The 27,989-nt window shown below is 46.5% G+C and overlaps 1 protein-coding gene across 1 annotated transcript in view; it reads right to left on the bottom strand.

Moving 5' to 3' along the window:
- Positions 1-9,131: 9,131 nt before the first annotated feature.
- The window catches only part of LOC119454044 (uncharacterized), a 91,829-nt gene continuing 72,971 nt past the window's right edge, over positions 9,132-27,989 (bottom strand). The window contains exon 3 of the mRNA XM_049667646.1: positions 9,132-14,339. Coding sequence (XP_049523603.1) covers positions 14,178-14,339 — 162 coding nt within the window. The 3' untranslated portion in view covers positions 9,132-14,177. The remainder of the gene's footprint in view (positions 14,340-27,989) is intronic.

Here is a 27,989-nt window from a genome sequence, read left to right as displayed (position 1 = left end):
CGGCAGTTTGAGCGGGACCCCAGGTAAACGGCACGTCCTTCTTCAGAATATCCGTAAGTGGTCGGGCAATCGCTGCGAAGTCTTTAATGAACCGTCGGAAGTAGGAGCAGAGTCCTACAAAACTTCGGACGTCTTTGACAGACTGAGGTACAGGAAAAGACGTGACAGCACGAATTTTCTCCGGGTCTGGTTTAATACCGGAAGCGTCGACGAGGTGGCCCAGCACTGTAATCTGCCGACGACCAAAGTGACACTTCGAGGAATTTAGTTGGAGCCCAGCCTCGCGAAAGACTTGAAGAACAGCTGATAAGTGCTCGAGGTGTGTCTCAAACGTAGGTGAAAATACGAGAACGTCGTCGAGGTAGCAAAGGCATGTTGTCCATTTGAACCCTTGAAGCAAAGAGTCCATCATACGCTCGAATGTGGCTGGGGCGTTGCACAGACCGAATGGCATAACTTTGAATTGATAAAGACCATCAGGGGTGACAAATGCGGTCTTCTCTCGGTCCCTTTCATCCACAGAAATTTGCCAATAACCAGACCGAAGGTCTATTGATGAGAAGTAGTTGGCACCGTGGAGACAATCGAGGGCGTCGTCAATGCGAGGCAAGGGATAGACGTCTTTTTTAGTAATTCGGTTTAGATGACGATAATCTACGCAGAAGCGCCACGTGCCATCTTTCTTTTTAACAAGCACAACGGGCGACGCCCAAGGGCTCGACGAGGGTTCAACAATGCCTTTGGCAAGCATCTTGTGCACTTCATCTTGAATAACCTTACGCTCTGAAAGAGAAACGCGATATGGCCGGCGATGAATAGGACTGGCATCACCAGTATTTATGTGGTGCTTAACATTTGAAGTCTGGCCCAACTGTCGATTGTTGAGGTCGAAGATGTCGTGGTACGAAACCAAAAGGCGACACAGAGCTGCTGCTTGTTCAGGCAATAGGTCCGCAGCAATCATGGGACTAAAGGTTTCGTCACGGCAAATAGCATCCTGTGGACATGGTGAAGACTCGGAGCAGCCGTCGACGGAAAACGCCGTGACGAGGTCATCTCCTATAGCGCGCAGCGTTGCAACCGATATGCCTTGGGGTAGAACTTGCTTTGTTAGTCCAAAATTGACGACGGGAAGGCATGTCCGGTTATCGGCGACGGTTACGACGGAGTGGGGCACAGTGATATCGCGCATCAAAAGGACATCAGGAACAGGAGTAGCGACGTAATCACCATCGGGCACAGGGAAAGATGATAGCAAATCGACGAAAGTCAAGGTTTTAGGCGGCAGGCGGACGAAGGCGGTCGGACTAAAGTTGTTCGGCAGTTCAGCACGAATATGCGCGAGTAGAGGAAGTTCGAGGCAAAGGGTATCGGCAGAACAGTCGATCAAAGCTGAATGCGCCGTAAGGAAGTCTAGTCCGAAGATTAGGTCATAGGGACAATTGGTCAGCACTGTAAAAAGAACGGGAATGTGGCGGTCGGCGATACTGATCCGGGAAGTACACATTCCAGTGACGGCAACAGCGCAGCCATCGGCGACGCGTACGGCTCGTGTAGTAGCAGGCGTGAGAACCTTTTTCAATCGACGACGGAGGTTATTACTCATGATGGACACCTGGGCTCCAGTATCGATTAACGCCGTCAAAGGGACACCGTCGACGTGGACATCAAGTAAGTTCTGGTTCGTTGGGAGCGTCAATGGGGGATTTTGACACGACGAAGATAATGCAGCGCTACCCCCAGGAGCTGCATGGTCTAGTGTTCCGTCCGGGAAGACCCATAATTGGTCGGCGACGAATAGCGGCGTGGCTGGGGCGACGGGGACCGACGGCGCAGAGGTGACGGTGAGCGAGCGGGACGACTGTCATCGATGGATACGTCAGAGGTAGAAGGCATACGGCGAGGCGAGTAGCGGCGAGGGTCGGCATAAGGGCGCGGAGACGGGGAGAAGTAGCTCGAATACGGCGAGATCCAGGAGGTGCGGCAGTGGCGAGCGACGTGGCCAATGCGGTGACAACGGAAGCAAATGGGCTTGTCATCCGGAGTTCTCCACTCTGTAGGGTTGCGGTATCTGGGAGGGGAATACAGATTGGTGCTAGGCGCAGCTGTCGGCACCAGTCGGGCGTCAGGTCGCGAGACGGAGCAGGCAGCAGGAAAACCGAGGTTGGCAAATTCTTGCCGCACAACTTCCTGAATGAGGGAGATCGCCGGGGCTGGTTGGTCAAAGGTGGGGTCAACTGGGCGTGGATGGAACGGGGCAGGACTTACAGCCTCGAGCTCGCGGCGAACAATACGTGTGACGGTCTCATTGGACGGGGGTGAAGCGGTAATGGCGACGCAGGAGGACGTCGCAGCCGTGTTAGGGAGCCGGGAGAACTGCGGAATGACGCGGCGGCTTTTGGCGAGCTCAAAGCGGCGGCATTCCTTGATAATGACGTCGATGGTGGACACATTGTTGAATATCAACAAGTTGAACGCATCGTCCGCGATCCCTTTGAGAACGTGGCCTACCTTGTCAACTTCGACCATGTTCGCGTCGACTTTTCGGCAAAGAGCGAGCACGTCCTGTATGTACGAGACATACGATTCAGTAGAAGACTGCACTCGAGTAGCAAGCTCTTTCTTTGCAGCCAGCTGCCGACCGGTCGGATTGCCAAAAAGGTCGCGGAGCTTCTCCTTGAAAGCATCCCAGCTAGAGATCTCCTCCTCGTGTGTCCGGAACCAGACACGAGGTGTTCCGTCCAAGTAGAAGAGGACGTTCGCGAGCATTATGGTAGGGTCCCAGTGGTTGTTGCGGCAAACAAGCTCATACATGCCGAGCCAGTCATCAACGTCGACATTATCTTGACCGGAGAATATGCCAGGATCGCGGGGAGTGGCAACCGTGACGTACGTTGTGGTTGGAGTCGGAGTAGTAGGAGCAGACGAGGTCTCGTCAGCGGGAGCCATGGTGGAAAGCTGGACGGTGCGGCCGCTGCGGAGCTCCGTGGCGAGGACGGGGAACGGCACGCTCCACCAAAATGTTACGCGAACGAAGGATTGAGTACTGGAGACTATTTACAAAATATATTTACACAGGATAGCTGCAGCGCTGGCCAGTTCAGCCGACAGCTCGAGAGCCAAACGCAATTCGTCTTCTTCGTCTGGGCGCCCGCGCGCATCGTCCATAAGAAACACGCAATATGCATGTATCAATATAAAAAGACCAGACGGATGGCTTGTTCATTCGTAGAGGTTCTGGAAGGTGGCGTGAGGTAAAAATACACTGTGCAGACAATGTATAGTTAATCGTGTATGTAGTCGTTCCGTTCCACTGGTTGTGGAAAACATGTATTGCGCTTTTCGATGTTACGTTAGTGCAGTGAAAGCATTGTAGCAAACTATATTGCGTGAGCCAATCAGAGTGAATCAATGCGCACAAGTCTGTGACGTATCACTCCGCGTCTGGGATGCTTTCTCCGCCCTAGTTCGGCGGACCTGCGCAGCGGTCAAGACCAACGGGGTCCCGGAATGAGGGACTCCATCCAGTATTGCAAGGGGCGCGACCCACTAGAGTAGGCAGCCTACATGCAAGCGCTGTTCTAAAACAGCGCTTGCATGTATAGGCTCCGTACACTAGAGGCCTCTCCCCGAGCGCCTCTCTGTATATATAGCCCAATAAATGCTTTTCACCACAACGACCTCCTCCTCGGAGAACGGAGCAGACGACACGGCAAACAAATAGTGCGCTTGATCGTCCGCGGTAGCGTTTGTCACGACGGACGTGCTCAAATAATTAGCGCATGTGCAGCGTCGAATCAGTGCTGAGACTCTCTCCAAGCTCCTATCTCAATCCATAAAGCACGCTCAGCGCTATCTGCCTTGTTGGACTCGGATAGGAAGAAGGTTAAGAGCGAAAATGCGGAAAGCCGACGAACGCCATCGCAGCAGAGGCGAGTAAACCACAGAGTAAGCGCGGTTTCTGCTCATCTGAAAGGGACACATCATGAAACGCCGGTCGGTAAGCCCACAACGCGTTCACGGCGCGGCACAGATTGATACTTCCCAATACAGACGCTCGGACGTAGAAGATGAGTATGAGCTAGGTGAGTGTTTGCTCATCTCCAAGAATGTGAGTATGAGTGTTGAGCAATTTCGTGCACACTGAATTTTTTTCGTCTGGTTGTATTGGCTTTGATTGCTTGCAGAAAAACAAAGAAACCTCATTTTTGTTTGTTTGTTACTACGCGTGGAATTTTCGCGTTTGGTTGCTGCCCGATCGAGACACCGGATGTGTAGCAGACGACAGAATGCGCGAGCGCCGTCCGGCTGGCTGCGCGCCACATTTTCGCAGCGAGGCTAAAGTGTTCTAAAGTGAACACTTTAGCGAGGCTGTTAGTCTCTAGTTGGTCGGGAGTTTTCGTGGCGTTCTCTCTCCCCCCCCCCCCCCCCTCACTCCCACAAAAAAGAAGAAAGAAAAAAAAAAGAAAAAAAGAAAACGGTAGCTGGAAAAGGGCTTTGTCTTTCAGTTACCGCGTAGCAGATTTATATTTCCTCGTATATATTCGAATAACAGTCAGAAGTTATCACGTCTGGAGCAATTGTGTGCAAGTCGTACGTATACTCATACGCCTTTTCCGACGCAATTTACTTTTAAACATTGATGTAGTTCAATGAGGCACATTGCGCTTGGCGGACGGTCTAGAAGAATGATGATGTGTACTGCATTTCGGCACACATGCGTCGCACGGGTGACGTATGTCGCGTATTGTGGTGGTGCCTGTGTAACGTCGTCTGACGTCGGTCGGGGTGGAGGTACTTGTCTAACGTCCGCACCAACTTCGCTGTACATCCTCTTTCACAGGGTGGAATGAAGGCACATTTTTTTCTTTTTTTTTTGAATGCGTTACCATTACGAGTGTGGAAAAAAAAAGTGTACGTGTGTGAAGTGCGGCAAGCCGGTCACGTGGTATAGAGGTAGAAAGCTTAGAAGAGCGTGTATGTGTGCATACATATACTACATTACAACTGACGGTGGTCGAATCCTAATGCATTTCTATCACATTTGGTGCAAAATTGCCACTGATCTTTTTGCTTTCTTTATTTTTTTCTTGCGTTTTTTTTTGCTAGGCAAAAGCGTAGTGACAACCGCAGCGCAATTCCAGCTCAGTACTCCGCGTCGCAGCAAAGTATAGTCCGCGACCTGACTTATTTATTAAGCTGTGATTTAAGAAGCTCTGCAAATATTTATGTAGCGCTTGACAGTAAAACCTAAATGTCTCTGCCGTATAACCGAGGCCAGAAGCACGGAACTACATTCTATTGCGCAAGCTGTGCACGCGGATCACGTGCCGGTGCCTTAGCACGCCTCGTAGCTTTTTGCTGTATAAGTTGATTTTGAGCCGGAATATAGTCTACTAATATAGTCTACTTTGTCTGTTATTTGATCCTAATCATCGACAAAGTTCTGTCTACACGGACACCAAGTGGTCGGTGGTGTCCGTAGGCAAACACGTGGGAGGCGCGTGCAGCGTGCGCCGCTGGTTTCCTTGCAGCACCAGCAGATGGCGCTCGCCTCCGTGCACCGCCAGAAGACGCCACCTTATCACGCGCCCTGGGATTTCGCTCAGCCGACGATGCCGCACCAGACAACGGGGACGAGGCGCTGCTGGCTGCTGTGATGGTGACGAAAAGACGACTCTCCGAGTGGTGGACTCTAGTGCGCCGCTAGTGAACCTTTTTATTTTACAACGTTGTCCTCTTTTTTTTTTCTTTTTTTCCCTTATTTTTTTTTTGGCCTGAGTATGTTTGAATACTGCTCACCCATTACAAAGGGTACGGCCACAAGTTCAGTTCAGTTCAGTTCAGCGGCGTTGCCGGCCGTGCTAGGAAAGAAAAAAAAAAGAACCAGAAAGCTCGCCTCCGCGCGTAGCCTTCACTGCAAATGTTTCCTGTTAAAGATTACGGTTGCATAAGTTGGAGTTTCTAACTTCTATAACTAGCGATGAAGTTAGAAGGGCATTGCAAGACATGACCAGAAGAAAAGCTGCTGGAGAAGATGGAGTAACAGTCAATTTAATCAAATATGGAGGAGATATCATGCTCGAAAAGCTTGCGGCCCTTTGTACGCAATGCCTCACGACTTTAGGCGTAACAGATAGCTGGAAGAACGCCAACATTATACTAATCCATAAGAAGGGAGACGTTAAAGAACTGAAGAATTATAGACCCATTAGCTTGCTTTCAGTATTGTATAAAATATTCACCAAGATAATTTCCAATAGAATCAGGGTAACACTTGACTTCAGTCAACCAAGAGAGCAGGCTGGCTTCAGGAAGGGATATTATAGGATGGATCATATCCATGTCATCAATCAGGTAATAGAGAAATGTGCGGAGTACAATCAACCTCTCTACATGGCTTTCATAGATTATGAAAAGGCATTTGATTCAGTAGAGGTACCAGCAGTCATAGAGGCATTGCGGAATCAAGGAGTACAGGAGGCATACGTGAATATCTTAGCAAACATCTACAAGGATTCCACAGCTACCTTGGTTCTCCACAAGAAAAGTAGAAAGATACCAATCAAGAAAGGGGTCAGACAAGGAGACACAATCTCTTCAATGCTATTCACTGCATGCTTAGAAGTATTCAAGCTCTTAGACTGGGAAGGCTTACGAGTGAGGATCAACGGCGAATATCTCAGCAACCTTCGGTTTGCAGATGACATTGTCCTATTCAGCGACAATGGGGACGAATTACAACAAATTATTGAGGGCTTTAACCGAGAAAGTGTAAGAGTGGGGTTGAAGATTAATACGCAGAAGACAAAGAATGTTCAATAGCCTGGCAAGGGAACAAGAATTCAGAATCGCCAGTCAGCCTCTAGAGCGTGTAAAGGAGTACGTTTATCTGGGTCAAGTACTCACATGGGGCCCTGATCATGAGAAGGAAGTTTACAGAAGAATAAAATTGGGTTTGAGTGCACACGGCAGGCATTGCAAAATCCCGACTGGGAGCTTACCACTGTCGTTGAAAAGAAAAGTGTACAATAATTGCATTCTACCGGGGCTAACACATGGGGGAGAAACTTGGAGGTTAACAAAGAAGCTCGAGAACAAGTTAAGGATCGCACAAAGAGCGATGGAACGAAAAATGTTAGGCCTAACGTTAAGAGACAGGAAGAGAGCTGTGTGGATCAGAGACCAAACGGAGATAGCCGATATTCTAGTTGTCATTAAGCGGAAGAAGTGGAGCTGGGCAGGCCATGTAATGCGAGGGACGGATAACCGGCGGACCATTAGAATTATAGAATGGATACCAAGAGAAGGGAAGCGCAGTCGAGGACGGCAGAAAACCAGGTGGAGTGATGGAGTTGAGAAATTTGCAGACGCAAGCTGGAATCCGCTAGCGCAAGACTGGGGTGATTGGAGATCGCAGGGAGAGGCCCTCGTCCTGCAGTGGATATAAATATAGGCCGATGATGATGAAGCTGCAGTTGCCGTGAACCTGCAACTGTAGCATACGAAGTAGGGAGTGACGTAACTAAACTTTCGTATGTAAAAGAAGAAGGCGCATAGCAAATGATTTGTGTTGTGACAGTGCTGTGGGAAGGCCACCACGTATAGTGAGGACTCCGGAAGAGCAGCGTGCATACGGTGCACGGCGAATGTGCGGTTAAGTGTATTTCTCTTGTCTCTGGTCTACTCTTTGTCTATAGGTGCACGAAGTAGCGGCGCAAGCCAAGTCGCAGGCCGTTGAAACGTCTTAGGCTAATAATTAGGTAAAGTGCACGTGAATGTTGCCATGTGAATAATTTAAGCTACGTCGCAATAGGTATAATCGTTCTAGTTGTCGTTTACAGCTTCGCTGTCCAACCACCTTCACAGCATGGATTTGAGACCAAATATTTTGCTAAACATGGTATGCTTAGTGACGTCAAGTCACCTGACGTTTTTGGTATAATAAGCTCTAGCTCTGGGAGCCGGGCCTACTGTACGAGTAGAGCTATGGTCTCTACACCCATTACTAATCTTTCAGGATCTCGTCTGGGGAGTGAGAATTTGTTCTGAGCACCTCCAAGATGGTTTGGACAACATCGGAGGAAATTCTTAAAGATAAGAGACTACTTTCGAAGTGTGCTGAATGAGTCTAACGGCCGGAGGGAACTATGGAGCTAGACGTTTTTTCTTCTGCCTTTTTAACAGCGGAGCTGTTTAAGCCTGCCGTAAGTTGTGCCGCGAGCCGCAAAACATCGCTGAGCGATGAGTCAGCTAGGTTGCCTAGCAACCACCTCGCGGAGCGGCGTGCACCTCGCCTCCTCTTCGTGCCGTGCACATGTTGCCTTGACAAATGAGACGTTAAGGAGAGGGAAGGAGAGCATGCGCGCGGCGTGCGCTATGCTCGGGAAAGGGAAAGAGAAAATGAGAGAGAGAGAGAGAGGGGGAGGAAGAAATTGTAGCAGCCCCAACGAGGCAACGCACACAGCTGCTGCCGACGCCGCCCGCGTTTCCCCGTTTCCCGCGTTCGCGCCGAACGCGCGCGGTGTCCTTGACTGCAGCAGGCGCCTCTGGCGGCGGCTCGGCAGGTTTCGACCAGCCACGCCCCGGCAAGTGTGGACGCGCATCTTGGCCGTGACGTCACCGGGGAGATGAAGCTCGGACGGAGCCGCCGCGACGGCGGCAGAACTCTCGTTTATTCTATGGCGACTTCATGTACCCTTGACATGGGACTACCACAGAAGATCTGGTCACCCGAAAACGAAGCCGCTCATCTTGAAGCGCAGCCAAGGGAGGGAGCCGATTCGGAATACCGTGCCAAGCAGCACTCAGCATTTCTTAGCAAAACTTAGCCAAGCCTAGTAAAACCTGGAAGAAAAGCTAGGTCAATCACCAGCTCTGCTGTTAACTCCAGCCTTGCACCACTAGTGCAAGCTGTCCACGTTTTTTTTTCTCCTTGCTTTATGAAGTAGCTTTCGTCTTCAAAGCCAGTTCTTAAGCGAGCCTGGAATGAGTGGGCCGGCTTAAGGATCCCATGGAGGCGAAGATGCTTATGCATCTATTGCTTTCATAAAAAAAAAAAACACGTACATTCGAGGAGTTACTGTGAATAGCCGCATCTGCGGCATACACGCGTACGTTATGCACGAAAATAAAAAGAAAACATTTTTTTATTGCGCAGAAAAAAATGTCTACAAACGAAAAAAAAAAAAGAACGATGGCAGAAAAGTCACAAAGCGCGCAGGTCTGTACTTGGCGCGGTCGACAGTAGTACCGCTATACAATATGAACACAACGCGATGCACACAATAAAAGCGAATAAAAAAATAATGAAATAAAAAAAGCACTGCTATTTCACTGGCAAAACTCAAAACAGCTTGTGGCTCGCAAGTGTTCCTTCTTGTAGAACTCGTGTCGTGATCCATCTTGGTTCTTGCGTGCAGTCGTAAAAAAAAAAGAACAGAAAAAAAAAACACCGAGAGAACAATACTGCAGATCCAACAGGTCAACGATCGGAAATCATGCGAGAGGCAAAACCATTTTTACGACGGCCACATATGTAAGCGTCCAAGACCACTGGCAACAACCACACAATCACACTAGCATGAATCATACACAGCAAAAAAACACTTTCAGAGTGCAAGTATGTGAAACGTTGATGACAGCACCTTTCTTTGTTTTTTTTTTGTTACAAACAATCTCACAAGCATCCCTCTGTCTTTCATTAACCAACCATTTATACGCAATCACTACTGTCACAATAACACAAATGCCGACAGGTTTGAAAATCCGGGAGGCGTAACATAGTGAACTTCCAGTTTTAGTGAAAAACTTCGCAGTTCAGTGAAAAACTGAGACAATTCAGTTTAAGTTCTTACATAAATTTGCTTGAGAATTTATGTAAGAATTGAGAATTCGCTTGAGTGGGCACAAATAATTGTACGGTAATCGTCAACCTGTTACATAATTAGGCAAAACTCACCAACTTAAAACTTTTGTTTTCACTTTTGTTAAAAAAAATACTAAATATAACGCACACGTTGAAATTGGCAAATCGGGAATTGAGTGAGTGCTCGAGGCTTGTCAGTATTAGCAGGAATTCTGATACTAACACTACACATTGAACACGGTAATGTTTATAAATGTGCATATCGGCAGTCTTAGGCCCAAATAATGGTAATGTTATCTGGGCAATGATAATGTTCTCTAAATAATACTAATACGAGGCCTAAGGTAATGTAAGGCATAATTTTACACCAGTCTGAGCACAAGTTTGCAGAAGCCAAAATTACGTAACTGTGGCGCTATGTGCAAGTTACACCTAGTTACACCGCTGTATACATGTACAGGTATAAAATGACCCCTTGAGTTGATGTTTGGTGTATATAGTTTCGGCAGATTTTAATTGCGTTGATGGTCCCTTTAGACCTATCGAGAAATAACTGAAATGTTAAAGCCCACGCTGCTCTTTGTGTCATTTACGGTAAATAGCACAGTTTACTTATAAAAATATAAAAATTTACATGTTTAATAAAAGTTACAGTGCTTATTGTGCATAGTTTCGAAATAGGCCTTCTCCAAAGTCGTAGGCGAATAGATTGGCGTTTGAAGTACCATTTTGCCACAAACAGCCTTCGTTAACGAAGTGTGGGCTAAAACTACGTGAAGCATCGATACGTGTATTTCGCGGCTGGGATGGGGAAAACGAGTATTTCAAGAATGGTCTCGAGAAATCAACTCGAGTCGCCTTGAGCAATCGACAGCTTCGATTCGACAGTTGAATATGCGTTCGAGTCACTCATTTGAAAATGAATTACTGAATCTTAGTTAGAGAGCTTACTCGTGGATTATCACACAATTCTTGACGCCTACCACCACGAATGACTACAGAAAAGAAAACCAATTACACGCAATCGTACTGCTTTTCACAACCATACCTAAAAGCGTTCGGCTGAAACAGCAAGCCATATAAATTTTCTAAAATTTATTTTCACTCCCGGGGCAAGCATCTACGTCTCGAAATGCGAAAAACCCCGTTACGATTTCCCCTTGAATTCACATTTATATACAGTGCATGGATGTTGTAAATGCGTGATAGTCGGAACAATCCTTGAACCCTCAACTACGCCACGGCTCCGAAACATTCACAACATTCGCACAGCCGTTAGATTATGAACCACCGACCACTGGCAACAAAATCCCCATAAAAAGCGGGCAAATGAAACCGTCGTAACACCTGCATTCTTTTTTGTTTGCTCTTCCATAATTGTTATAGCCTAACCAGTTAACGCTTTTGTAATTGCCTTTTGTAATCATGGGCAACACACTGAGGTCAACTTTAACAGCGATAAAGTTAGCCTAATGACAGACCTACTTTTAAAGTTGTTGTTTTTCTGTTTGTGGCACAATCACATAATTGTTAAGTTACCGTAAGCTAAATGCAGAGATTTTACAAAGTAATACTGTAATGACGTTATCGGCATTACGGCGACACCTGCGCTAACAAAACAAAATACGCCTGCACCCTTACACTCTTATAATGTATATCGTGTGAAAGTACGCCTTTCCTACACCCTTGAACAACTTAAGGGTACGACATGGGTGTTTGGTTCGTAATTACACCCTACTGAATACGCATCCATAGTTAAGGGTGTGCCGAGGAAATTTTGCTCTACACTCTGCCCATAAGGTGTAAATTATTTTTCTGCACAGAATTCACAACTCGAGACTGCCTCAGTCTAGCACCACAATAACTCTGTATGTGCGAGTTTGCGATATCGTACAAAGCTTTCAGCCAGACTCGGAATCTTGGCATTGATGTTCGTACTCAGCACATCGCAAATATTTGAGCTATAAATGCTGTGCCCGATGCTTGATGTCGCCACGGCTGCTCCAAGTTCACCTGGTTAAAGGCACACCGCAGAGAAATTTCGCATCGCTGTAAAAAAATAACTGTATTGATATAGTGTGGCAGCATAGTATAACGCTCAATGCAAAAGGTGTGCGAAATGCCAACGAGTGCATCATCGGAAACAAACGCCCCAAAAAGTCCATGTTTTTCGTGCCTAAACTGAAAAAAAAAAGCGCCGCCATTGCAGCTCGCAGGAAGTGACGCAGAACCCAGACACGGCCTGACCCGAGGTGTCGTAGGTATTGTCCAGATCGCATCCCCCGTGAAGGCTTTCCCGGAGTAATGGACTCCGATCTCAAAGGCCATGCGTTTGTGCACTACTAGCGCCGGAAGCAATCGTGGGAGCCGGAAACACGACATGACTGCCATGTTTTGGACACCACACATTCTGAACACTCTCAAATTCCGCCATATTGTGGAACTCTACAGTGGCGGCGCTTTCAACCAATCAGAGAAGCCATGTAGCAGAGTTCTGAGCAAATAACGTCCGAGAAGATGGCGAATTCGCCACTATGACCGAATTTGCCAATGTGCAGCACTAGCATACAATGCAATAGCACTTACTCATACTGACTTGCCCATTCTATTCTGAACATGTGTATAATATACCTTACGTGCGACTGCAATGGAAAAACGCCTTACACGTATAAAAAAGAAAAAAGCAGCTCGCAGCGTTTGCTTGTGATTCTGGGGCTGACGTCATAACCGCTTCGCGTGGCACACCGCTAGGGGGGGTCTGTCGTCTGCTATACGCGACAACGAAATCTGCGCAACAGATATAACCTTGTCGTTTTGGCCGCCATTACATTGGCGACACCTACGATCCGCGTTTAACAAATTGAGCTCAAGTGGGATTTTGTTGCAGCTAGTCTTTGAGTGCATAAAAAAAAAAAAAAAAAAAAAAAAAAAAAAAAAAAAAACAGGGCGACGTCGGGGCACTTTGTTATTTTCCTTGCAACAGCTGCCTCAATATGGACGGAAAGCCGGGAATAGAGTTATACCCTGTTCAGATTTGTGCAACGGAATGAACTCAACGAAAGCGTAATGCAACAAAGAAATAATGTCTTTCCAATGACCGGCAGAAAAGCAAATGCGATGTATGCCATACGAGAAGTCTGTAGCGGGTGGAAATATATTCTCGACACAGTCGAAATTCGCTTATGTTGAGTCCTCTGAGTGAGCCAGTCAGAGAGGGCATGACAGCCTTCTGAGCCAATCAGAGCATGCAAAATGACGGAATGACAAAAAAAAAAAAACGCGAATATCGTCAGTATGCATGATGACAGTCCTATCATGGGTGGTGACACGGAATGTAAAGAGACAATGCTCGAAAAAAAAATAGCGAAGAAACGCTTGCAGCGGTAAGTCAGGTTTGGACGGATCATAGTCTCTTAGCTGAGTGCGCCGCTCAATGACACAACCTATGACCTTTAGGCAGTATCTCTGAAGTGCTTACCCGGTAGCGAGCAATAACTTGTGACATCGAACCGTTGCTTTCTATCGTACAGAGGGCAGCACAATTTGCATAAGAGCGTTATAGCTTTGTAAAGAAACATGGCGTGGTCGTAGGCAATATGAGAGAACTAGCGCTCCACGATTTAAACGTAAAACTAATTGAAAGAAAGCCTTGGTTTGAAAAGAAAGCTCATTATTCACATCGGCTCTGTCTTGTTTTATTAATTGTCGTTTGACTTGCATTCCACGGCTTAAGTAGCATCACGTGATGGTAATCAAAGGCGGCTGGCAACTTTCAGTGTCTTCATGAGGTCCGTGGTGTTTAAATCCTACCGTTCCAACCACGAAAGCCGTGACATCATTTAATTATGCGCAGCACAATCGCAGCTCGTAAGCCTCCGGAGCCGAATCTTCAGTCGGAGTCACCCAGATGGCGCCACCACCGCCAAGGGAGTATCTACGCCATCGTCGGTTCAATGACGTCACAGCGCGGCGTGTGCTGATGCGCCTTTTGTATACCGCCATTCGCTTTATCAGACGAAGAAAAAAAAAAGAAAGCACTTTCACAAGAGAGGAAAAAAACAAGCGCAACAAAAATGAAAGATAACACACACGCACATATCCGCATTGCAAATACGTTTTCACTGCGGTCCGGCCATGTCGCTACCGACGGCCCGCTGATGACGTCACGAAGGGCCCACCTCGCAGTGAACCAGTCCAGTTGTTCACGTCACAACTTGCGGGTGAGTCCAAGACACTCGGGCGAAATCACTAGTGACGCGTGAATGCTGCGTCGTTGTCGTCTTTTTCTCTTCGTGCGTGGTGTCCTTGTCTATATCCGGAAGTAGTGGGGTGGAGTCTTGATGACGACGCGTCGGCGCGGCTTCCCATTGGCCAAGAACTTGATGGGCATGAGGATCATCTTGGAGGCCTGGTAGAGCGACTGTTTCCGGTAGGGCTTGGAGTAGGGCGGCTTTCGGATACCCTTCACCACCTGCGCAAGAAAAAAAGGCAGAGAAAAAGAAATTCGTGAGCCATTACACTCTGTGAAGGCGGATGACCAGCGGAGCTGTTTAGCGCACGACACAGAGGTGAGACAGAATTTTGAACAAAGGTACGAACATATTTATTGTCCTCATCGGTGGTCATCGTGACGATAAGTATGCACACACATACGCGTATCACCTCTGTTATTAAACTTGTCCGTCACGTAAGACGGACATACCCCCTTAGGCAGTGGCTCATACGCCCGTAAACGCGGCCTCCCCATTACGACAGAAGAAAAGTGAAATTATACGCTGGAATGATGAGCGGCAACGGAGACGACGGCGACGAACGCGTGAGCAGTGGCACGAGCGCGTTCGCGCGGTTGCGCCGAGGGGCGCAAACCCTTTCCCCTTGGTCGCTTTATCAGGCGCACTCTACGTCACGCACTACGTCATACATTTACAGGGACACAGCGTTTTAGACACAGGTGGCCGTTAAACCGAGGTCCGACGCGAACGGCGATATGCGTTAGCTGTCGTTGTTTCACTCTTCCTTTTCACTTCGTTTCACTCTCCCTTTTTAGGAGATAATTTTTCCGCGCGGACCCCATAAAATCCCGGATCCTAGCCACAGACAGCTTCGCTGTAAAAGATGGTCGTCACGTAATGATATCGAGCCATAAATTTGTAATGCCACAAATGAAGTTCGAGAGGGGCTTGTTGGTGTCTGTTCCTATTTCCTTCTTGCATCACGCACGAAATAACGGATTGAAAAAAACAATGCATTGAAATATGTGACGTCGCACTGACGTCAAGAGAAGTTCAGTTTGCGTTCTCTTCGTTGGACATCAACCATTCAATATATAGGGCACGAAAACAGAGTTTCGAGGAAACACATTTGCATATATGCCTGTCCGCATTGACATGGCAACCGCCATGGTGACTAAGTGGATTGAGCACAAGAACGAATTCGATCCAAGAACGAGGCGGCCACGTTCCAGTCAGGTCGATCAAGCGTGAAAACACTCGTGTACTGCATTTTGCTTGCACCTTCAAAGGTGTGCCGCAGAAGAAAAAAAAAAAAAAACAAAGTCGAGCTAGATTGATAGATTACTCGTCTATAAGCCTGTCTTCGTTTTCTGTGTGCCAATATATATCACTTCGAATTCGTTGCGTGGAAAATTGCCACCGAAGGTCCCGCTGCTGGTCCTCGATTTGAACCGCCCGCGCCAAGACGGACGAAAGACGTAATCTACACGTGACCTCCTTCTATGCCGCTGTCTGCGAATCAGCCAGAGCTGACGTCACGTGAGAAGTACCATATAATCCATAACAGGTGGCGCCACTCTGATTTTTCCTTTTCCGTCATTTTTGTCGCTTACAAAAGCGCTGTTCTCGGTGTACGAATGACGAATTCATGATTAGAGAAGCCTAATCTGTCTATCTAGTTCGGTTTAATATTTTGCTTTGCTGTTCCTTTAAAGAATCCCAAGGTGACGTCATTCGATGCGATTGTGGCATTGGTCGTACGCCGTAGCCGCTAAGTCTGACAAGAATGGCGCAGCCTTATCGTAAAACGCAACTCGATCGGCCTGCTTTATCGCTGCTGATAGGACCCGCCGTCCATTGATTTTGGTCATTTAAGGAAACGCCTACCAAGAAAGATAGGACTACATCTTGAAAGCAACTGCAAAGAAAAAGCCGATCCCACTAAAATTCAGGCTAGCAGGAAAATGCCCTCGTCAAAGTTTTTCACCTTTTACTCAAGAAAATACATAGCGTAACCTACGATCTCATGATCATATGAGATGTTACACATATATTACTGGATGCGGGGTGTCGAAGCGTATGATATATTGTTTATGCGATTCCATTTTGACAATAATTAATGAATTTATTTAAGGTACCCTCAGGGTGTCCGCATTACAGAGGGGAGGGTCACTGTGCAACACATAAGCAAGAACAATGACAATAAGAGCAACATTAGAAATAACATAAATAAAAAACATTATTAAAATTAACAATTAATGTGGGGCAGTTAGGATAAAATGAAGATTGCAGAACAAAGCACAACACACTAAAAACTAACTGTAGTATAGATAGAGAGCGCACGACAAAAATTAAAAAATTAGTATGGGACATCATGGCCACTAATTTAGCTGTGAAATGGAAGTCAGTAGATTTCAGGCAATAAACCACAAGGGTGCCAATTACGTCATTCATTCCTGTAAAGTGATGCCGGTAAAGTTTTCTGGTGTAACCAAGCTTAATGTTACGGTCAGACTGGCATAACTGAGAGCACACAGATGTGATATACACTGTAAAATAATGCACACCCTTAAAAGTAAATTAGAGTGTAAATCGGTTTATAAGTCGCACCCTTATGCCCAAAGAGGGTTTAATTGTGTGAGTTTTACACTGATTTAACCGTTATTTACTTTTAAGGGTGCACATAATTTTACAGTGTACACAAATTTCGCCTAATTATTCCTTGTCTAGTCCGAGCAAGAATGTGTCAATACATTTCGCCGCGGAGAACCGCCTCACTTCGACTACCGTTACTCGTAAAACGAGTCACGTCACCTGCAATGAAAACACGTGACAAAAAAAAAAGGGGGGAAAAAAGAAAAACGTCAGCTTCAAGCTCTGGTGACGAAGATAATATGCGGAGCCTTGCGAAACGGCGTGATTGGTTAGTCCGGCTTCAGGGGCGACAGATCCGCCATAGAGACGATGGGAGGGAGTCTTGTCTTGTCTTGTCTCGTCTCGTCTCCTAATACTGGCTCCCGACGCATTCCGTCGCAAAGGAACGCGGATCCGGCTATAGCGCGCGGATCCGAATCCAGGCGGATTCCGGATAGCAGCAGCTATACCTCATCGATTCTGACTCATTCTGACAGACAAAATTACCGGAGACGAAAGAAAAAAAAGAAGAAAGCCTTGGCTCGGGCGCGAATACCGCAACATGCGTACCGGCTCAGCGCCAATGACCGCCGACGATTGGAAAGCAATCATCTGACAATCAGCAGCCGGTTACGTCAGGTGAACGATTAGGACGTAGCTGTTTGCGCGGACTCTGAGTCACGGAGTGGGCATTTATATCCGCAACGAGCGTTTTGCCTTCCTTCGTAGTGAGTCATCCGCATAGTGTATAATATATATATATATATATATATATATATATATATATGCCCAAGGACTATCGGCGACGATCCTCTATGTACGCGAATAGTCGAACGCTTCTAGAAATCTATTCGCTTTGTTAAAGGCACGACGTGCTTGAAGGCGTATATTTGTAGCAGTAAGGATATTTTGGCAGCGACTGTCGTTTCGTTGCCTAATTCCGCAGATAAGAGAACCGTTAACCAGAACACCTGAAGCGGTAGGGCGATGCCGATTCGATAACTTTTGTGTTGTCTCCCGCGCCTGAGGAGAGGAGGATGGCAGACGCCATCCTCCTCTCTCACAGCCGCCGCAGGGGCTGCGGGCTGAGGTGGCAATGATGAAGGTTGATTGAGGATATTTGATCGGCCATTTCTCGTTATACAGCTTTTTAAATCTGTCTCACGCTACTTTTGTAGCGCTGCTAAAGCGCATCCGAAAAGACCAGTCGAATTTCGAACCATGAAGTCGCCGGCCACTTTTTATTTGTGTCCGGGGATATACACTGTAAAATAATTTACGCCTTCAAAGAGTGAATAAGGGTGTAAGTCTGTCCATAATTCACACCTTAGCACCCGGAAATGGTGTAGAGGTACGAGTAATAGAGAGTCATACAGCATTACTCACCTTTAAGGGTGTAGATTGGTTATAAGGTCGAGAGTTGCAGATCGATTGACACCATTATACATTTGAAGGGTGTGAACTACGTTACAGTGTGAACCCCCGGACACAAATGAAACGTGGCCGGCGACTGTTTCGATCTTCGATTGGTTGTTTTGGAGCGCGCTTTGGCAGTGTTACGAAAGTCGCGCGAGACAGATTTAAAGCCAATCACCCTTACACCGAAAAAGGGTGTAAAGGTGTGAATTATAGATTAATGTATACCCCTATTCACTTTCAAGGGCGTAAATTATTTTATAGTGGTAGTACAGTCGAACCCGGATATACCGAACCCACATATAGCGAATTATTGCGTATAACGAACGGCTGTAAAACTCCCTTGAAAATTTTTGTATAAAAATCTGTATTTTATAATCGAATTACCTTACACATGAAACTGCTGTGATCCCCTTCAAATTCGATATATCCGGGTTCAACTGTATATACGATATCGAAAGGACATTTTTGGATGCTGCCGGTCTATAGCTGCGTCGCGGACGCTTTATGAAATGGTTTATGATTATCTATTACTGTTTGAGTGCAGAATCTGCAAAATAACAAAGGGACACGAACGGGACATTCTGCGCTAAAACAGCAATAAGTATGGATTACCGTAGCTCGAACCAACGGTTTGCTCTGTGATTATTTGACTGGTCACGAAGAGTTGACTCGGAAACTGGGTTTGCTGCGTCCCGTTTGCCTTTTCATTTGAGGCGTCGTCGTGTTTATCCTGTCGCCGTTGCCAACACACCTTGTACTGAGCTGCACCTTCTCCCACAGGACCCAAAAAAAAAGAAGAAAAAAAGAAGAAAAGAAAAAGTTTGCCCACCGCCAACATTGTACTTCGTAATTATTAGAAGGAACTCTATGCGTAATTACGTATTAGAGGGAACTCTATGGTACGGTCGATATACAAACTGTCGGGAGAAAAGGAATTGCCGAGGTGGGCTTCTCCGTACGAGTGCTCTTATTGTGGGGAAGCCTGAGTTGACGAACGGTTAGAAAAAAAAAAAAAAACGTGAAACCAACGACCGCATGGTAGCCTCTTACGACCCTCTGTGTTTCTCAGTTCAGTGTCGTTAATACTGTATTTCTTAATTGTAAGATCCAAGCGCGACGCTTTTGAAGTGTTCGCGAACTAACCAGCCATAAACAGTTCTAAGCCGCTCGACGCTGTTTGTGTCGTGTACCGAGGGTCATTCGTGTGGAGTCTCACGTCACTATATACAAAAAAAAGATTAAAAAAATCAGATATAAAGGTGCCATACCCGCGGGTTGGCCAAGTATTTTGCGCGCTGATCTTCTGTTATCCAGCCTTTTGAGAAACACCCACACACAACACAACACACACCACACACACACACACTATATATATATTATATATATATGTCTATATAAGTATATGAACAGGAGAAAGGGCAACCGAGTTGGGCCGATTTTATTATCATTCATAGGAAGCCAACAAAAACAAAGGGAAAAACAAACGGAAATTACTGCGCTTACTAATTGAATTAAGAACTGATAAATTAATGCGAACAATGAAAATGGATGAAAAAACAACTGGCCGCAGGTGGGGAACAATCCCACGTCTTCGCATTACGCGCGCGATGCTCTTACCGTTGAGCTACCGCGGCGCCGTTTTCCCATCCACTTTCTGGGGTATTTATGTTGTACTACTATATAAAAAAAGTTATAGAACTAACCCAATTAAACTTGCCCGATTTTTTTTTCAGCAGACTAATTATAGTCCGTTCGCAATGCTGCACCGGCTTCTTTAGGTACCAATGAATAGCAAATATTTCATCCGTATAGCATCAAGGATATAACTACCTTCCATTTTGTGATGTTAGATTAAAAGATTATTTTAATTTTGCAATTACCTTGCGCTTACAAGTCTACAATGTCAGTGCGAATAACCTAACATATATATTGAGAGAAGAATTAATGTAGTTGCCAGAGCAAATGAGGAGGCTTTCAAAGGTATCTCATGTCTTCTGTGACTAGAAACTTTGGCTCCACTGGTAGTGGTCGCTGCAATTGCTGGCCGAATGAATTTCAAGGAGGCTATAGTGCCCACACTACCGTATTCTTAAACGAGCCGTCCAAGGAGGTTACATAGAAAACTTGCAGCCCCAGCCGCCGCCTACGGGAGCTGAGCGAGTTAAGCCGGCGGACGGCCATATTGCTAAAGGCAAAAGAGCACCGTTCCAGCATAGCGCTCGCTTTGTTTACCGTCCCGCGATGAAAAATGAAAAAAAAAAACAATTGTCCGCTATCCCGCCCTGCGAAACGTGAATGTCCAGCGAAGCTGTATCAAACACCACACATGGTCGAGCATTGTACTACTAGAACTAACTCTGGGAGTGGGAGTGGCGGCGCTGGCTAACACTCCCAGAGTTACTTCTAGTAGCAAAAACATAAATGCCTCAGAAAGTGGATGGGAAAACGGCGCCGCGTTAGCTCAGTGGTAAGAGCATCGCACGCGTAATGCGAAGACGTGGGATCGTTCCACACCTGCGGCAAGTTGTTTTTTTTTTTTTCATCCACTTTAAATTCCAGTATTCATCATTTCTTTAATTCAATTAGTGAGTACAAGTAATTTACCCTATGTTGTCCTTGGTGTCCATGTTTGTTGGCTTCCTATGATATATATATATATATATATATAATTGAGGAGGTCCTAAACAAGGCCCCGAGACGGGAACCCACCTACCAACCACAATATGCCGGAGATGGTGTGGCGCACTGAGTTCGCTTCGCCTCAGCGCAGCAACCACATGCAGTGAAGCTTGAGTACACGACGGCGGCCAATAAAGAATTTTTTCCTTTTATTTTTTTTTAGTTTCGTGAGAGAGAGAGAGAGAGAGAGAGAGAGAGCAACTTTATTTAAAAATAGACCCCAGTCCGGGCCACTAGTTTCGTGAGGATTCCCTCTTACTTGTGCATCGTTCACTAGGCACTGCAGTGCAGCCTAATTTATACCGGTTTTGTGCCAGGTGGTGTCGTTTCTCTTCGGCTAGCTCTGGTAGCGCGCTCGTTTATTACCCGTCATTAATTACGTCGACTGTGCAGTTATTACTGTGGCCCTCTTCGCTGCAATGCTTTACCAGTCCCCATGACCAGCAGTCAACTCCTCTATGCCTAGTACCAGGTCGCAGGTTCGGTGACCAACCGAGTTCTGACGGAAGATGTTTCGCAGAAGAGGTCGTGCCTTAATTTTATTGTTAGCTGCCCGTTAAGAAAACTTTGGGCTGTCGAAACACTGTAGTTATATAGCACAAAATCACTATAGCTCGTGAAGCTGTGCGTTACGTTACGTCCGCGATATATCCGATTACTCTTTGTTTTTTTTCAATATAAATCCTTGTATTTCGGCTGTCATTTTTTTGTCACTCTTACAGTTCGCCAAAGGAGATGTCGAGACACGTTTTAACACGTAAACACCTTGTGTCTACGTTTATTGTCGTTTGTCTTTATTGTGGCTCCAGTCGAACCCGGATACATTGAACCCGCATATAACGAATTATTGGGTATAACGAACAGCAGTAAAATCCCATCGAAAATGTTTGCATAAAGTTTTTATTTTATATATCGAATTACCTATATATCTAACTTTTTTGCGATCCCCTTCAGATTTGACATATTCGGGTTCGACTGTATAGATTTATGCAAGCACCGAGAATCCCGAGCTTGTTCCTGGGGCCACTTACTAACCCGTGATTCGATTGTTTGTTGTTGCTTTGGAATTTGCGGACCGGATAAACCAGTGGTCTATTGAAGCAATAACAGAAGTGGCGCCAAGAAAAGGGAAGCGCAGTCGAGGACGGCAGATAACAGTATAGGTGGCGTGATAAAATTAAGAACGTAGCAGGCATAGGATGAGGGGGTCGGCTGACGCAAGACCCGTCAAAGTTGCCCAGTCGCTTTGGCGTCATGCAGCCGCGCACGAGGCCTCGACTCCCGTCCGCGGCGGCCGCATTTTGATGGTAAAAAATTAAGCCGGAGTCCCCCACTACCGCGTACCTCATGAGAGTGCAGTTTCGGGACGTTACGCCCCGCAACTTCCCCTAATTTTTTTTTTGCCAGGAGAGGCCCTCGTCTCGCAGTGGACATAAAATAGTAGACTGGTGATGTTAATTATCACAATGGCCATGATCATGATTGTGTCCAGAGCGTTCCAACGACGACACTTCCAGCTCGTTTCTATAGGTGCTTACCAAAGCACCCATGTTTCGGTCGACGCATTTATGAGTTAATCGATCAATTACTAGCGCAGTTTTCATCATCATCGGCATCAGCATCGCAATCAACCAGCAAAGCGCCGTCGAAGATAACGCGCTGAATCGGATGTGGGTTACGTCGGACGCCGCGAGGGCCGACGCACCGTCCCACTCTTTTTTTTTTTCTGGCACGCCGGCGAACGTCCTTGGCACGCGTCTGAGACACGCAAGGCCCATCTTTTCTGGAGGACCAACTGTTACGCTCGCATACGCGTCTCTGTTGTGTACGCACCTAGCGCGCAGCACCACCACGCCAATAACCTAAACAATAACCCGCAGCCAATGGAGGAGGAGGGTCTATACGTGGTAGGCGGTGGCAAACGGCCTGCGGTGGTCATTGTTGGCTCAGACAAAAAAAAAAAAAAAAAAAAAAAAAAAAAAAAAAAAAAAAAAAAAACAACTCCCTTTGTCCGGACCGCCGCGCCTCTGTTGCACGTGTCTGTACGTGTGTGTACAAACGTCAGAAAGAAAGAAAGAAAGAAAGAAAGAAAGAAAGAAAGAAAGAAAGAAAGAAAGAAAGAAAGAAAGAAAGAAAGAAAGAAAGAAAGAAAGAAAGATCGCCTGAGGAATTCGGTCTTGCCTATGATGCCGAGGCCGTTGTTCGTTTTTCTTGGCCCACCAGTGGTCAGCGAGGCGGAAACGCCGCTCGGCGGTGGCTGGCGCGCTCTGACTCGTGGAAAGAAAAAAAAAAATTATGTAATAAGACGTGCAGCGTCGTGAAGGGTACGAAGCGGTGTGCCGAGAAGATTCCTCCGTGTGTGCAGAATAGACCAGTAATGCCTGGTTTCGGACAGACTTTGCGCTGCGCACACCTTTGCCTGTTAAACGCGATGGCTTTATCGGAGCGCTGTTAACGCGGTGTCCCGGATACCATGCACCAAGAAGAAGAAGAAGAAGAAGAAGAAGAAGAAGAAGAAGAAGAAGAAGAAGAAGAAGAAGAAGAAGAAGAAGAAGAAAAAAGCGAGACCTATTACATGTGGATGAAAACAAATGTTATGTTCTTCCTAATTACTTCTTTTGCAATAGCGACACATTTGCAGTCTTTGACTTTGGGACCCTCGTCTGTATATTATCTGTAACCGATTTCACTGTATGTTAACCGAGTAGTGAACAGAAGTTGAATTGTTTTCGGAGCGTTATCTCTTGCGTGGCTTCTTTTTGCGCGTTTTAAAGAAAGCCCGTAAAATAGAGAAGCAGCCGACCCGGATTCTCACGACCGCGCCTCAGCAGCGATAACCTTTGGCTGATTACTAGATGGGTGTTCACTATCATAGAGCATGGTCAAGCACCGACAATGGGCTTTTTTTTTTCATATGCACTTTTCGTTCACTGCACCGGAAGAAATGGTTGAACTTGGGGCGTCAAGCATCATCGTCAGCAGACCAATAATGTTATCTCACTTTCACCGATAGTATATCTATAGTGCACTATACCGACAGGGAAGGTTGTGAACGTTCATAAGAACTACGGTATCTCCAATGGGTCACTCGAAGGTAAAAAAAATTTCCAGGAGTGCCTTCACTGTCTTGCGGTGTGACAAGACAGTCACACCACCATTTACCTTTACCCTTCCTCCAGTATACAGGGTAGCAAACCAGAATCTCGTCCGGTTAACCTCCCTGTCTTTCCCATCCCGTTTATTTCTCTCTTCGACTTTCGCCGACGACATTACGATACTTCGGCATTCACAGAACCCCGTAACAAACCGGACCCTGGCATCCTCCCCCGATTAGATTGGTACGGTACAGCCCGAGCTCGCCTGTGCTAAACTTATGCGTCACACTCAGCCACCATTGTCATCTGCCATTGGAACAGACTGCCAACTGAACTCGCTTCCGAGAACAATCACGACGCATTTGCATACTGATACGTAACAAGATGTTGAGGAATTTATTGATATTCTCCTGTTTCACGGTTAAAGTACACTGCTTTCTTTTGCGTGTTCTCATCTTTCCCTCGTATGGCTGTGTTTTCAGTTCATCAGTACACCAGGATTGTTTCCTTCTTGTTTGCGTACGGTGCTATGTATCTATATGTTCACTTTATTGTTTATTTTTTCTCAACCATCTATGTAAAGTCCGTAAAGGGCTTTTATGCTACACGAATAAAAAATGTATTTATTGACGTAGGACTGTACGTGTTCATTTACTTATTGTGGAGTAAGCACATTTGCACACAGTGAGGTAAATGTCTGCACACTTGTCTATAGTGTCGTCATAAAGGTAACATATCACTATATACGAATATTCTTTCTCATAGCTAAGGGACTTGACTGTATACATAGTCACAAACGTCTGCTCGAAGAGCAAGGCTGCTTCCTGAGTAAGGTCAAGCTGCTGTACCTTACAGCTACATTTTCCTTTATTGATGAAGGAAAGTAAACTTAACTCTTTTGGGGACAGTGAAGAGCTAAAAGTTTAAATCCAAGCTTTAGCACTCGTAGGGAGACTGCTGCGCGTTCTTGTTCATAATGGACCAGGCTGTACGTGGCCTCGCGCTAATTCTCGAACTGTGACGCCGCTTTCGCAGGAAGTGAATGACAAAACTTGGAGCCCGAACTTCAATGTCAGTCCCTGGATCGATTCTAGGTAAGCGTTCTTTTTTACAATGAGCAAGCTTGTACGTGGTTCACATGCTCATTCTCGAAGAGCGAATCTATAGTTCCGAAACTTAGTAAAAACAGGAACGTTTCAACCCGAACTAGAGGAACAGTCGGTGGTAATATATCAGTGGTAAGCGTCTTCTTTTCGTTATTTGACAGGGCTGTAATTGCACATTAGATTTCAAGAAGCGAAACTAGCACCATTAGACAAGGAAACAACAACGATAGCACGGAAACTTCAGGGACAGGTGTTAGATGTATACCAGGTAAGTGTCTCTTTTCATAATGTACCCGACTGCACAGAGCACTCCAGAATAACTTCTTCCTGGGCGATTTGTGTTTGCTTAACATGATACCTTGTAGCGCAAAATCTCGAAATAAAAGATAACAGTGAGAGCGCTCGTCTGTCTTTCCTCTCGCATCTCACTGTTATCTTTTATTTCGAGTTTTTGCGCTACAAAGTATCATGTTATGCATGGAGCAACACGTCTAATCTCGTAACAGCAAAGCTAGTTCCGCAGGCAGCGAAACAACAAACGGTTCAATCCAGACTCCAGGAATGCTCGCTGAATGAATCCAAGGGAAGTGTATCATTTAACAATGGGGAGGACCGCATGCGGTCACGTGCTTATTTTCGAAGAGCCCGACTATAGCTCTTTAGACATCGAAGCAGAAATGTTTGAACCGGAATTTCAGGAACTCTCGCTGGGCCAGCGCGAAGACTAGTGTTCTATTCCGTAATGTTCAAGACTGTACGTGGTCGCACACTTGCTATCAGAGCGGCCAACTATAGTTCCGCAGACAAAGCAAGAGGAATGTTTGAACGCAAACTTGATGAAGAGCTCTCGCTGAATTCAATCCAAGGTAGGTGCAACCCCTTCTGTATGTACAAAACTGTGTGTGATCGCACACTATAGGAGAGCCCAACTAGTTCCGCAGATAGCGGAACAGGAGGTTTGAAGCTAAACTTAAGGAACAGTAGCAACTGGTTCCGCGGATAGCCGAAATAGGAGTTTTGAAGCTAAACTTAAGGAACATTAGCTGGATCCTAACGCAAGGCTAGTGTTCCCTTCCACACACAAGGAACCGGACCGCGTACGTGGCCGTGGAAGAGCACAGTACATCGCTTTCCTTCCGATTGGCTGACTTCCGAGCTTTGTGCAGCTTCGGCACGCACTGCATCGTATTAGGTAGACGACAAACGCGTAATGCACTTCGTGTTTGTACGCGGCGCGTCACACTCTTCTCCGCTGTGCGGTTTCTGGCGCGGGATACGTGCATCCTGCTTGTGGACCGTCGTCTCTCCCTCTTTCTGCGTCACGGTTACGTCGTGTTGGCTGATTGCCTCCACCTTTTTGGCGGCTCCTTGTCCTCGGGACGGAGACGGATGCCCGCATGTTTGCTCAGAGGGTTTGCCAGTGGCGGTGATTCTGTTTTCCTTTTAGATGTATTGGCAGTGTGCATGCCGCAAGGCCTTGTATTTGGGTAGGAAGAGAGTGTGTGTGTTGAGGGGGGGAGGGGTCAAGGGTGTATGGTGTTTGGAGGTAGGTTCTTTCTTTCTTTCTTTCTTTCTTTCTTTCTTTCTTTCTTTCTTTCTTTCTTTCTTTCTTTCTTTCTTTCTTTCTTTCTTTCTTTCTTTCTTTCTTTCTTTCTTTGTGCCAGGAAGGAAGGGACGGAGTTATGGTTCTTTCTCGCGTGTAGCTTGTTTTGCGGGGAGTTAACGCAATACACGGGATAGGTGCTGGTGGTGGTGGGGAGGGGGTAGGTTGACGGAGGAGTGCATTGTGCGTACATGTTAGTGGTACATATGGCGGTCGTTGCGTTTGGTACAAACGGACGTACAAGCCAGAGGAAACGGACAACAAAATAAAGCGGAAATTTCTTAGCCACACAACGCCGTTAACGACGCGTAACTTTACATTAGATATACTTAGAGTCGCTCAGGAGCCCCTCTACAGGGTCCTCCCCGTTAAACAACCACTGATTTCATTTGTGGTCTTTTTGACAACGTTCGATTCTGTGTGCACAGAAAAGCCACGTGGAACATGCCCCCCTCCACCTTCTGCACTGCTACTTTCTTCTTTTGTTTGTTTGTTTGCTGTGGAACGAGCCACGAATGTTTGTAAATGCCGTGCTCTCTTTCCTAATGTCGGGGTCTGTATGTACACAGCTGACGAGCGTGCAGGCGCTCGCGTTAGAATGTGGTCTCGGCCTTTCATTTTTTTTTCTTTCGATGTCCGGATGTACGTCAAACGGATGCGTAGAGCACGATGTTGGTTTTAAGTGCGGGTCTCCAAGCACGAGGACCTGCGGAATCTTCTTCGCTACGGCCGTTTCTTCTTCTTAATAGTTGATATGCGAAATGCCCGTAAGCAGGCTTTCCTACACGTTTATCCAGCCCTTACCAAGATGGCTCCGTTCCCGCTGGTTCCGCGGTTAAAGGTGACACGCGCTTTTTTGAAAGCTTGGATGGTGCAGGGCATGACATGGAGGAATGAAAAAAGATAGGAGGGACCACCTTGGGAGGGAGCATCGTGCAACACAATTGAAGCCAATAGTGTCGTCCAAACACGTGGTGAAAACGTCAGAGCACGGAGGATACGTCAGAGCGCGCGGTGGGTTTTAGTATTCCCGGTTGATTTTTTTTTCGATACCCATTCGCATTTTCCTTCCTCTATGCCCCTTCGAAACCAAATGTTTCGTCAAATTTCGATTCTTGCTCCGTGATCTCGACGCAAGAGGTCACGTGTTGGGCCGACGTTGTGCAGAGGGACTGGCGTCACGGAGCGTTCGCTTGCCAAGGCTGGATGCGTGACGTAATGCTCTCTGCCAACTTTTAAATGCGCAAGCATTTCTATGGTTACCCAACCAGAAAAGTATCCGTGCATCCGTCCTTCACCTATAAGACGATCCCTTTCAAGATGGAGCCAGCAGCAATGTTTTCGCCAACTGTG

This window comes from Dermacentor silvarum, chromosome 5 (genome assembly GCF_013339745.2).
Source record: "Dermacentor silvarum isolate Dsil-2018 chromosome 5, BIME_Dsil_1.4, whole genome shotgun sequence".
Taxonomy (NCBI): Eukaryota; Metazoa; Arthropoda; class Arachnida; order Ixodida; family Ixodidae; genus Dermacentor; species Dermacentor silvarum.
This window is presented reverse-complemented; position numbering and strand designations above follow the sequence as displayed.